The sequence below is a fragment of the Numida meleagris genome, chromosome Z (genome assembly GCF_002078875.1).
Source record: "Numida meleagris isolate 19003 breed g44 Domestic line chromosome Z, NumMel1.0, whole genome shotgun sequence".
Classification (NCBI taxonomy): domain Eukaryota; kingdom Metazoa; phylum Chordata; class Aves; order Galliformes; family Numididae; genus Numida; species Numida meleagris.
This window is the reverse complement of record NC_034438.1, coordinates 45,627,565-45,640,434: the sequence shown is the minus strand read 5'-3', so window position 1 is coordinate 45,640,434 and position 12,870 is coordinate 45,627,565. Positions and strand designations below refer to the sequence as shown.

The window sequence follows — 12,870 nt, the reverse complement described above, 5'->3', positions numbered from 1 at the left end:
ATTTCAGAATGGAGTAGTTTATCGCTAGAAGCAGAGCACTGTAAGTGCAGAGATGCCTTGTACCCTGATATTCAGCTCAAGAAAAGGAAAAGTTCTTAATGTACTGGTCTCCAGGATGAGAAAGCCAGCACGTTAAGACCTTGAGGTCTGCAAGAGTATGACAGATATTAACTAATTCCAGTAAGTTTTTTAGTTTTTCAGGCCTCAGAGATTGATGTTTGTTACTGGATAAAACACAGACGACTATACCTGGTCACTTCAGAAATACAGACCTAGGCAATTTTTTTTTCATCTTTTAATCACGTGATTAATTATTTTCAAAGGAAATCATCAACTGTTAATCCAAGTAAAATTTGAGAAAAGACGTAATAGTTTATGTTCAGGCTTAATAATCTATAGTTAGATTACATTCAAGTGTAAAGAGTTACCTTTATTTTAATACCTGATTTGACTGATCTTTAACAAAGGTAAGATGTGGGAGATGCGTGTTTTTTTTTCCCATTTTTTTTCCTGGCTTGCTCGTCTCCTCTGTGAGTGACCTGCTTCTTTTGATTTTTCAACAATGTCTATATACAAGTAGTTCTTCCTGAAGAACAGGGAAGTTGTGAGTAATGTAAATTCAGCTATGGCAAATGTCTACTTACTACTGAGGGACCAGAAATCTAGATAATTTTTTGTCCTTTGAAAAAGCGTCCTGTCACGTGTGTTAGAATGATTTAGAAAACAGTGATACTGAAAAAGAAATTGGGATTCTTAGGAGATAAAGACCATTTGGAATGTCTGGCTTGTCAAGCCTTACTTAGCAAAGAAGGGCTGTAGTAACTGAAGAAACTGCGCATCTCGTGTACTTGTCTTGAGCAAAGTGTTTTTATACAAAATGACAAATGTCTTACGGAATATTACATTAAAACTGTATTATTATTATGTTTCTAATCCAGGTGGCAGTATTACACAGTGGATTCTTTTCTTTAAACAAGAATACTAGTTTTTCTCTTTCTCACTTTGGTAAAACTTTAATGAATAGGCTGTCAAACATGTGGATCTCTTTCTATAATGCTTAGATAGCATTAAAGTGGTTAATGAAAAGCAGTATACGTAACTGACATTTCCCTTTTAAATCTTGTTTTGTTTTGTGACTCAGCAATCTTAAGAAAGCAAACTCTCAGATATTCTTAAAGGATTTTTTTCAAGGAAGGTAATAATTCCTTAAATGATCTTCTAACTTTTTAATTGATTTTTTTTAATATTTACAAAAAGTCGTTTTTAAAATTGTCAATAGAACTAGGGGACATCTAACACTTCATGAGTTATCTATACTTGCAGTACAAGGAAGACCATTTGAAGTTAAAGAAATGTTTTTGGAGGACATTTTACGAAGCACTGGGTATACAAGCAAAGAGATGGTAAAATACAAAAAGGAGAAACAGCAAGGTTGGTATACTTAATCGTGAGAGCAAGCAATGAGGCTCACTGAGTATTTGAAAAAGTAAACAGGATGATTCCGTTGTACTTAAAAGGTGGAATATAAAATGAGAAATGGTTAGATAAGTAAGATATCAAAAAAGTTAGCAAGTATCTTTAAGCTTGTAATGTTTATATTATTGAAGTTGATTGTTTAATTAAAAAAATCTTTCAACAGGGAATACTTTTTGCTTTCAGTTGATGAATGTTTTGCTAATATTATGATGTAGATTTGCATGTTATTTTGTGTGTTGCCTCCATGAAAAGTACAGAATAAGATGATGTGATGTGTTGACATTCAGCCATTAAACAGTGCAGGATTTTGTACATCTTGCACAGAAATAGTTCCTGCTGGTAGCACTCAAGTGGTATTTTTTTACCTTACTCTTAAAGCAGACATTTACAGTCATGCACTTTGTGTGCCCTTAATCATAGAATTTATGTTGGACTGGTACCAGCATTCTTGACTGAATAAAAGAATGCTGTAGGTAAAACTCTGTTTTAATGTAACTATTTTTGTAACTGAAAGCAATAGATAATTAAAGTGATTATAAAACTTTTTGTGGAAATATTTTGCACCTTCTAGAAGAAAAACAGCAAAACACTCTTACTGAGTGGTGTTCTGCTCAAGAAAATAGTAGCAACCCAGAATCATTGAGAAAAAGACCTGTTGCAAGTGTATCTGAAGAGTATAATCTGCTGGATAGCAGTGGTGACACAGTATTCAATCATCTGGTAAGTTTTTCTTTTGTTGGAAGAAATATTTTAGATTTATGTACTTTATCTTTTAAAAACTGGTTTCTAAAGATATTGGGAATATAAAGTACTTAAATGGTTTGAGACCATGTAAGAATTCTGCGTGTGCACAAGTCTATGATGTCTGGTGAGGTGCATCTGAGGGTACTGAGGAAACTGGCAGATGAAATTGCTGTGCATCATCTTTGAGATGTCATGACAGTCTTGGGAAGATCTCAGTGACTGGACAAGAGGAAACATAACCCCCATTATTAAAAAGAGAAATAAGAAAGATCTGTGGAACTACAGGCCACTCATTCTCTGTGCCTGACAAGATCATAGAGCTTATCTTTCTGTAAACTGTGCTATAGCATATGGAAAAGAAATTACTAGTGTCAGTCAACATGTCTTCTCTAAGGGCAAATGTTATTTGGCTAACTTGATGGCCTTCTGTAATGGGAATTCAGCATTGGTGAAACATGGACATGTGAAGTCGATGGATTGGATACTCAGAATAGGAATTGGCTGGATTATTGAATTCATATAGTTGCCGTCAATAGTTTGATGTCCAGGTGGAGACCAGTGATGAATATTGACCCTCAGGGGCCTGTATTGGAGCTGATATTATTTAACATCTTTGTTGGTAATGTGGAAAATGAGATCAAGTGCATCTCAGCAAGTTTGTGGGTAACACAAAGCTGAGTGGTGCAGTCAATGTGTTGGAGTAAAGGTTGCCATCCAGAGGGACCTTGACAGGCTCAGTAGTTGAGCTCATGCGAACCTCTTGAAATGCAGTGAAGACAAGGTCCTGTTCCTAGGGTAAGGCAATCCCAAACATGAATACAGGCTGAGTGGAGAATGAATTGAAAGAAGCCCTGCGGAAAAAGATGAGTGGTTATTGGTAGAAGAAAAACACAGCATTAGCAAAAAAGTGTGCCAACCATGTCCTGGACTGTGTCAAAAGAAGTATAGATAGCAGATGAAGGGAGGAGATTATCCTCCTCTGTTGAGACCCCACCTGAAGTACTGCATCCAGCTCTGGGGACCCTAGCATAAGAATTGTCACAAAAATCCAGAAATAAAACTCACTAGCCTGAATGACAGGTTAGAAAGCCGACATTACTTTATGGCAGCACTGGGTGCACTGGGAGTTGCTCCTCCAAGCACGGACAAACAGAATTGCAAACACACAGATGATACACATTTATCATTTGAATGTTCATACAATTTCTGCAAAGTGCCCACCTATTCTGAGAATTGATATATATATATTAAAATTGAATACCAGGCATGTGCTGTGTTAATACAGGATTTTTGCAAGAGGTCTTCAGTGGTTGTGAGATTCCACTGCGTGGTGCTATCTGGTCAAAAAAGATCATGTCCTAAGTAGGTCAGGTCCCATATTTGGTCAATAAATAAATTTACAAAAAATTGTTTATCATATGTACACATCCCCACAGCTTATAGAATATTGAGACTCTGTTTTTGGGCTCCAGATGTCATGGTTATCTAAGAAAAACAACCTTCCCTAGATGGAGTGTCAGTTTACAGAAGACTTTGAGTTTATTGCTGGATATCAGGGGGACATGGACCTGTTGGGTTGGGTCCAGGGGCAGCTACAAAGATGAACAGAGGGCTAGAGCACCTCTTCTTCGAAAACAGTCTAGGTGAGCTGGGCTTGTTCAGCCTTGTTCAGTCAGAAGAAATGGTTACGGGGAGATGTCAGTAACTAAAGGAGGCTTAGAAGAAAGATTACATGGGACTCTATCAAGTATAGAGTTAGGGCAAGGCTTAATGCCTTTAAACTAAAAGAGGACAGATTTAGTTTATGTATTAGGAAGAAATTGTTTACTCAGATTGATGAGGCACTGGAACAGGTTGTCCATAGAAGCTGTGTATGTCCCATCCCTGGAAATGTTCAAGGCCAGGCTGGATGGGATTTTGGGTAACCTAATCTAGTGGGTGGCAACCGTGCACATGGCTGGGTTATTAGAACTGGGTGATCTTCAATATCCATTCCATCACCAAACAGTCCTTTGATATTATTCCTGTAGAGTTTCTAGAAGGATGTTAACGCGCTCTACATTTTTTCATTTTTTTTAGAATTAGGATGATCTATTCTAGAATATAGCCAAAATATGCTTTTTCATTGTGATGTTTTTACATAACATTTTTTAGATCAAGTGGTTAGTCTCATACTGTTGTAAGTACTTGCATAAGATACCATAAATGCATTAACTGATAGCTTAATCCTGTATTTCTAGTTATTTAAAAACTAGATTTCTTAGCACCTCATCTGTGAGAACAAAGACAAAAGAACTTCTTGAAGAGAATCATCATTTTGATCTTGTTCTTTATTCTCTTCAGATTGAAAAAGATAGAAGTTGTCTTGAACCATGGCTAATAAAAGAGATGGATTCTTGTCTTTCTGACATCTGGTTACATAAAGATATTGATTCCTTTGCTCAGGTGTTCCATTTCATTTTAACTGAAAATGTCAGTGGTAAGTTGCTTTTGTTCATCTTGTTACACAAGGAAAAAAGAAATCACAAAGTGACTTGATTTTCTATGACTTTATCTCTTCTTTCAAGTGTAATTTTTTTTAATGGTTGTCTATTTGAAAAACTAATATGTTGAACAGTTAATGAATTGTGTACTTACTGTACTTGTTTGGAAGTATTGACAAATAGGTTAATAGTATTTTAGAAACACTGTAAATTCATGTGAATTAAGTGGTGGATGAAGAGAAGAAATAAAATTTCATTGGTCTAGATTTTGAAAGTCATATTTGTGTTTTGTTTAGATGAAAAAAAGTGTATTGTTTTTGCTAATTTGTTTTACTTCTCAGTTGATTATAGGCATAGTGAAACCAGTGCAACTGCACTAATGATTGCTTCAGGGAGAGGCTTTCTAAGTCAAGTAGAGCAACTAATCAGTATGGGAGCAAGTATCCACTGCAAGTCATCCAATGGCTGGTAAAAACAAACAGATAAAGTGAAAGAGATTTATTTCCCAATATAAAAATGAGAACTTAGGGCATGTAACAGAATTTTTAATTTACTGATTTATCAGAATGCTGTAGGTGGTAGTAAGTTCTTATAGTCAAAATAATTTAGAATTTGTTTCGTCAGATTGTTTTCCATAAATTCTGAATTAATTTGCAAGCAGTCTTAAAAATGGGTTATATGCTTCTACGTTCAAGGAACCTGATGTAACCTATGATTAGGAAAAGATGGGAATATTTCTTGATCTTGAGAATTAAAGCTTGAGATTTAATTAGACTCAAAATACTTGATTATTGAAACCTCTAAGACAATAATGTATACAGGTTTAAGAAAAAAAGATATGCTCCGAGGGCAAAGGTCTCTGTGGTGTTATGGCTGCAGGTACGTTGTAGCGTGTAAGAAAATCCCTGATAATATCTAAAAATTCAGAAATCTTGAGCATGAATTTATCTTTAGAAAACAGGGAGCTTCTATAAATCATTGTAGTATGGAAAGATAAGAATTAGGATTCCAGGTGTCTGTTATTTGAAGAATTTGAGAAAGAATGCAGTTTAAAAGGAAAACAGAATGATCTGCTTTGTGAAGAGAATGGTTTTCCTAAGGTATCAAAAAGCTCAGTGTTTTTACACCTTTTGGAGAAAAGCATCTGGGGCATGAATTATCAGGAAGATGTAAAGGAATTAATAAAAGGATACGTTAAAAAGACATGGCTTAGCTGTGTGCGTTGGTTTTTTTTATTATTATTTTAGGAATGGTGCATTCTTCTACTCCTTCTTCTTTGTGTTTGCATGTACTTCTGTGTAGAGGCTGCATTCATACTTCGTAAAAATTTGCAGCTATTTGAAAATCATGTACCTATTTATTATACATGTTTTTGCATTTGGGAAGATTCAGATCTAGCAGTAATGGCACTATTTAAATGGTAATACAGAAATATAGAACAGTGCATTGTGTCAGCTGTCATCTCACATAAGGTGCTGCCCATACATACCTTTTGAAGTGATAAATAATAAAGACTATTATGCAACTCTTTCAGGATGGCTTTAGACTGGGCTAAGCACTTTGGGCAAACAGAGGTGGTTGACCTGCTGGAATCTTACAGGTAAGCTGTGACTGCTTTGCTAAAACAATTGTTTAACACAGTATGTGGACATTTGTGTCTTGACCCCTTTTAATCAGAACAACTTCTAGTTTTTTGTGCTCTAAAATATGACCTAAATAACAAGATTCATTTGGGAGTTGGAACATTTTGGAAGTATATTAAAAAAAAAAAAAACAATTGTGTGATTTTTTTTTTTTACACAGCTCCTATGATAAATATGGGGTACAAACTTTTTTCTATCATTAGCATTTGTTGTCCTATGTAATCATAGTTGGAATTTCCATATTTAGTCAAGATGTGGTCATGGTAACTTACATAAATATGTAGGTCACTCTGAAAGTAATGTCTCCTACTTATTTCTGTGGAGACGACAGCAGATACAAAGAGCACAATAGCACTATTTGATAAAGCAAGTTCTCAGCTACAAAGCACTATTTTTTTCAGCATAACCACCATTAGCTGGTTCATGTGGATGAGCTGATTGAGATGCTCTTCATTCTGAGGTGTGGCATCTGTGCATGGCTGTCCAGAATCTGGCTTGTTTTTTCACATCACTGTAGCCACTGCTGAAGTGCACCGCCCACTGCGTCACTTTACTAACACCCACTGTTTAGTTTCCATAAATGTTCAGCAAGCCAGTGAGGGCCGTTCTTTCCTCATGGAGTAATTTAACAACACACCCCTGCATCAGGTGCTGTTTTGTCAGACTTCCCCTCTGCTGCCATCTGTTACACAGTAACAGAATGTAATGGAATATTGGTGGTAAGGTTCAACCTCTGCTGCCATACTGCCAACATCTGCTGCTGCTGACACTGGCCAAAGTAATAAAATAGGAGGCGTTACTTTTGGAGCAGCCCTTGTATATGGAGGAAATACTGATTCTGTACCATGTTTCCAAAATAAGCATCTGAAATTGAAAATAGTGCAAATCTATGGTGTTTTATTCTGTGTTGTTGGTTCATTGTATACCTTTATTAAAATAACTTTGTATGCACGTAACATACATGCAGGACATTCAAGAATTGATGGTAGGGAAGTGTTTGGGGAATACTCTTTTTTAAATATTTTTCCCTTAGCAGATTAAAAATATACACATATACATGAATTTTTCTCAGGTTTGCTTGTGGTCATGTTTTGATGAAGTATAGGAAAGTGAATGTTAACAGCTGAAGTTCACATGCTCTGCGGGGTTAGTGCTCAAGTCAGTAGTATTGTGGACGTGCTGTTCTGCTGCAGTTTAGACTTAAAAATTGGTTACGTGTAATCTTCTTAGTCTTGATCTAAACTTGAATTGGTGACTGAATTCAAACCTGAAGGAAACAGCCTTTACTCTGGACTATATATTTGTATGTTTTAGTGCTTCAGTGGAATTTGGAAATCTGGATGAAAGTTCCCTGGTCCAAGCAAGTGGTAATGACCTTGGAGCAGAGGACAGAGAATTGCTGAAAGCTTATCATCACAGTTTTGATGATGAAAAGGTGGATCTGGACCTGATTATGCACTTACTTTATAACATCTGCAATAGTTCTGATTGGGGTAGGTGTACATACACAGTCCCATATTATTACTGTGGATTCAACTTCAGATTATTTGTGTTCTTTTTTCAGTAATGCCAAAAAGGGAAAACCTTCTGGGTAGTAGTATGCATGGTACTAACGTGTATTTTTATAGATTTGAAGTGAGTGTCTGGTTTAATGTTGTAAATCAATTCTCTTTTTTAGGAGCAATTTTAATATTTCTTCCTGGATATGATGAGATAGTTAGCTTGAGGGACCGTATTATTTTTGATGACAAGAGATTTGTTGATAATGCTCACAGGTAAAACTTCTAGTTTCAATGATTGTCTTGAGGTTTTTATTTTTTTCCTTCAAATAAAATTACTCTTTGTTTTGCATTAGATACCAAGTATTCATGCTTCATTCAAATATGCAGACTTTGGATCAGAAGAATGTGCTTAAAACTCCGCCTTCTGGTGTCCGCAAAATAGGAAGTATCAGATGACTTCTTCAGATATTAATCTTAGGTAGTCTTTGCTTTTACAGTTACTGTATTGTTTTTTTTTTTTTACTTGCAGATTCTTTCTACTAATATTGCAGAAACCAGTATCACAGTCAGTGATGTTGTGTTTGTTATTGATTCGGGAAAGATGAAAGAGGTATGATTAGTTTAAACTTTCTTTGGGAAGTAAACTAAGATTATTTTAAAATACTAACACAAAGCTGTAATTTTTGGAGAAGTAGTTTTTTTTATTAGCAATCTGAAAACCCAGTATACGTAGAATAACAAAACTTACTGAGAAGTTTTTACATCCCTTTTCTTTATGACAAATCATAAAGATGAAAAAAAGTTGTTTTATGACAGCCAGGTGCTTAAAAACCCTGGAAAAGCTACTGTTAAATATGAAAGTAACTCAGCAGTTCTGTTTGTATTTTAAAGTCCATTAGTTTAGACCTTCATCTTCCTGGGAGTTAAAGGGAACTCCCAGTATTCTCTGTTTTATTTCCATCTCAACCAGGTGTAATCCAATATTAAGTTTTCAAATATTTATGATATACTGAATGCCCTTTTGCTGGTTACTTGTGAAATAAATGTAGATAATGTAATTCAAGTACAGTTCAAGACATAGTGTATGGAGTAGAAAATCAAATTAGATTTCATGGGATACACACACAGCAAATTTATCAAGTTCTTGTATTAATACAAACATTTTGTATTTCTGCACCAAATGCAGGAAAACTAGGACATAATTTCCAAGTGAGGAAATGAGCAAAACTTAATTGTGTGTAATAAGGAATTTTTGCTTTCTGTGAAAGTGCAAAGCACAAGGCATCGTTTATTGACTTAACCGAGAAAGTTTCTGATTGTGCTACATAGTTTTCTAAAAGATGTTGCTAAAGAAGTGGGAGAAATTCACCCACAACAAAGTACTTTAAAGTATAACTTTATGCCAGAAGCTGATGGTGCTTAGTATCATTTTTAAGAGAACATCTGTTGATGATCTAACTCATTAGTAATTCTTTTTTCGTGTACCGTATTAAATCTTGTTTTTATTTCCTTGCTTTTCTTTTTTAGAAGTCTTTTGATGCACTGAGTTGTGTTACAATGTTAAAAACTGTATGGATTTCAAAAGCCAGTGCTATCCAGAGAAGAGGGAGGTAATAAATAGTTCATACATACTTCTATCTTGCAAATGTCCACCACCCTGTACACTAAGGGTAACGTACTAAAAGTAAGAGGAGCAGCACTGGATAACATAATTACTCTAGTCTGGTACAGTGTTTGACAATGGCCAGTACTAATTGTGTGCAGAAAAAGCAAGGGTCAGCATATACTTCCTTAAAGTAATTTCCCAACAGAAATGTGACTTGGGAATTTCCCCAAACTTTACAGTAGGTTTGTTTTTTCTCTATGAAGGTATTCATTATCCTTTCACCCATATAGTGTCAGCACCCGCTGGACCCCATAGATTTTACACAGCTTACCTTTCTGTGGATAAAGGGCTGCTTGTTACCAGTTTTTTGTGCTGCTTCATCACTCTATTAGAAGAGACATTGAACAGTAATTCCTATATCACTTTCTCCAAAAAATTCCTGATTTTTGTTCTTCCCGGTGCTGGGTGAGGGCTAAGTGCAACAAATAACAATGTTTGCTGCTACAGTATTGGTATTAGTCTGCAGGAATTTCAGTGTTCATGTGAGTGTTTGCTGTTTGTCCCTTTACTCAACTGTTCAGTCATGGTTCTACTTCTTACTCCTGGATTGACTCCCAGTTCTTTTGGGCATGTTTTACTAGAGGAAGAAATGAATATATTCCTTATAGCAAAAACAATGTGATTTGGAGTGACTTTGGGTTAGCAAAATAAACAAACAAAAAAAACCCACTTCTGATATGTAGGGAGCACTTACTGAACTTATTTTTGTTTTCCCAAATCTTTCAATGTTAGGGTAAAATTATAATAACAAATTTCTGTCATATCAAAGTAGTTCATGTTCTAGAAACCTCTCACTTCATATGTGGCATTTAGGCTAAATGACAATCTTTTTTTCTTACATATGCTTCTACATTTCTGTTCCATATTTGTGGGATGTTTTTGCATGTATATGTATGTTTTGTGGGCGAGTTGTTTCTTTTTTTTGTGAACATGCATTTTTTTTCTTTGTTTTAAAAGATGTTGTAATTAACAGTTTCCCATATTTTACGTTCAAGAGCTGGGCGTTGTCGGCCTGGAGTCTGTTTCCATCTCTTCAGCAGGCTCCGATTTCAGAATATGTTGGAATTTCAGACTCCCGAAATTCGAAGAATGCCCCTTCAGGCATGTGTTTTCTTATAAATTACAACTTTAATAAAAATATTAACATCAAACTATGTTATCAATTACAGTAAGTGTTTTTTGTGTGATCTAACTTTTTAAATTTTTAACTTGTAGGAACTTTGTTTACACACAAAACTTCTGGCTCCAGTTAATTGCCCAGTTGTTGACTTTCTCATGAAAGCTCCTGATCCTCCACCGGCTTTAATTGTGAGGAATGCCATACAAATGCTTAAGGTCAGCATAGGTACAGATTTAGATGAAATTGTATTTGTTTCTATGTTTTTGGTGTGGCAACATATATTACTGAGTTTGTGGTTTTTTGAGGCTCTGTTTAGTTACTTAAGGATGCTTTGTGCTTTTGTCTATTTTTATTTTAAGGGAAAAGAATGCTTAAAAATGTGGTCTCAGACTTCATACAGAGTTTGACTTACATTCTTAGTAGTTAGAGCAAGTCTATTTAATGTCTTGTATTCACATCCTTTCTATTTTTACTGTAAATTATTTTTGTCTATGCTCTCTTCCCACCCATTTATTATTTATCAGAAAATAGATGCAATGGATGTTTGGGAAGACCTCACTGAACTTGGTTATCATCTTGCTGAATTACCTGTAGAGCCGCACCTTGGCAAAATGGTGCTGTGTGCTGTTGTTCTGAAGTGCCTGGATCCTATTCTGACTATTGCTTGCACTCTTGCATATCGAGACCCTTTTGTCCTACCTACGCTGGCCTCTCAAAAGCGTGCAGCTATGCTGTGCAGAAAACGTTTAGCTGCAGGAACATTCAGTGACCATATGGTGCTTCTCAGGGCTTTCCAGGTATTATTTCGTCTTCAAAAAGGATAGTAATAATAGCTTATGTACTGAAATAAGTGACGTACTTATAACATTGGTTGTAAAATGATTGACTAGAGCAAGTCCGTAGAGAATAACAGTTCTTTTTGTGTAGTGGCTTTCCTGTGCATTGAGCTCATTAATAATGTTGTAAAGAAACCTTGTTTTCAGCTTTTCACTTTACATTTTCTAACATAAATTCTAACCATTATCATTTTAACAGGCTAGAAAACAATTTGGAGATACATTAAGTTAATTTAGAAAATTAGGTGAGCAAAATTTAGTACTTGACTAGAGAAATTGTTTGTTATGTTTCTAGAATTGTTTTTGCGCTCATTTTATTAGCAGAAATGTCACTGTACTTAAGTGCATTTTCTTGTTTTCAAATTTGCCTATAGATTTGTTTAGCTAAAAATACTCTTTGTAGGCATGGCAGAAGGCACGGAGTGATGGCTGGGAGAGGGTCTTCTGTGAAAAGAACTTTCTCTCTCAAGCTGCAATGGAAATCATCATAGGAATGAGAACACAACTACTTGGTCAGCTTAGAGCTTTGGGTAAGTAGCTCAGATTTTTTTAACATAGTTTTTGAATTCAGACTAGTACAAGTTTATATAGATAGTTTCAAGAATAGTATTATTTGATGTTGTTTTCCTTTCCTAATCTGAAATGGACATGCACGTTCTGAGCATGGTGAAGACGCTAGAGAGGAATTGTGGCTGGTAACAGAATCAGATGCTAATCTAAGTGAAAATACTCTTACAGATCCACATTCCACTGGCTTTCGTAAGAAATATGATGACTTTCATATGTGAAATGTTGCCTTGGATTCTTATGTCCTATTAATTTGTTTCTGTATGAGATGTCTTCATTGTAGGAATGAATTGGGTTTTGTGTTAGTATAGAACATCAAGAATTTCAGTCTGGCTTTTTTTCTGTTAAGGTTGGCAGTGTGAAAAATGCAGCAAATACATAGTTTATTTCACCTTCTTTCCTCAAATTCCTTTTCAGAAACAAAAATATGAATATGCACTCCAATGTAATTTCTTTGTCCTCTTCAGGTTTTGTCAGAGCCAGAGGAGGTGCTGATATTAGAGATGTTAACGTTAACTCTGAAAACTGGGCTGTTGTTAAAGCTGCCTTAGTGGCTGGGATGTATCCCAATCTGGTGCATGTGGACAGGGAGAACCTGGTTTTGACAGGACCAAGAGAGAAGAAAGTGCGATTTCATCCTACCTCTGTTCTTAGCCAGGCTCAATATAAAAAGGTAAAATCTATTACTCTTTTTTGTGAGCTGCAAATTCAAAGATATTCTGTCAAATTTAGGAAAGTTTTAGAAATGTCCCTGGAAATTTGTCAGTACTTTAAAGAAGCCTGCACGTGCCTATTTTTAGACACTGTGTTTTTTAGAAAATATTTTTCCTGCC

At 35.5% G+C, this 12,870-nt stretch overlaps 1 protein-coding gene across 4 annotated transcripts in view; it reads left to right on the top strand.

Moving 5' to 3' along the window:
* Nucleotides 1-12,870, top strand: part of YTHDC2 (YTH domain containing 2) — a 41,136-nt gene that overhangs the window by 13,415 nt on the left and 14,851 nt on the right. For all 4 annotated transcript variants that reach the window (XM_021380759.1, XM_021380757.1, XM_021380756.1 and 1 more), the window contains 15 exons: nt 1,324-1,431; nt 2,048-2,196; nt 4,564-4,699; nt 5,045-5,171; nt 6,238-6,303; nt 7,661-7,839; nt 8,025-8,121; nt 8,202-8,289; nt 8,378-8,458; nt 9,376-9,458; nt 10,510-10,615; nt 10,730-10,849; nt 11,159-11,431; nt 11,874-12,000; nt 12,505-12,710. In XM_021380759.1, coding sequence (XP_021236434.1) covers nt 1,324-1,431; nt 2,048-2,196; nt 4,564-4,699; nt 5,045-5,171; nt 6,238-6,303; nt 7,661-7,839; nt 8,025-8,121; nt 8,202-8,289; nt 8,378-8,458; nt 9,376-9,458; nt 10,510-10,615; nt 10,730-10,849; nt 11,159-11,431; nt 11,874-12,000; nt 12,505-12,710 — 1,946 coding nt within the window. The remainder of the gene's footprint in view (nt 1-1,323; nt 1,432-2,047; nt 2,197-4,563; nt 4,700-5,044; nt 5,172-6,237; nt 6,304-7,660; nt 7,840-8,024; nt 8,122-8,201; nt 8,290-8,377; nt 8,459-9,375; nt 9,459-10,509; nt 10,616-10,729; nt 10,850-11,158; nt 11,432-11,873; nt 12,001-12,504; nt 12,711-12,870) is intronic.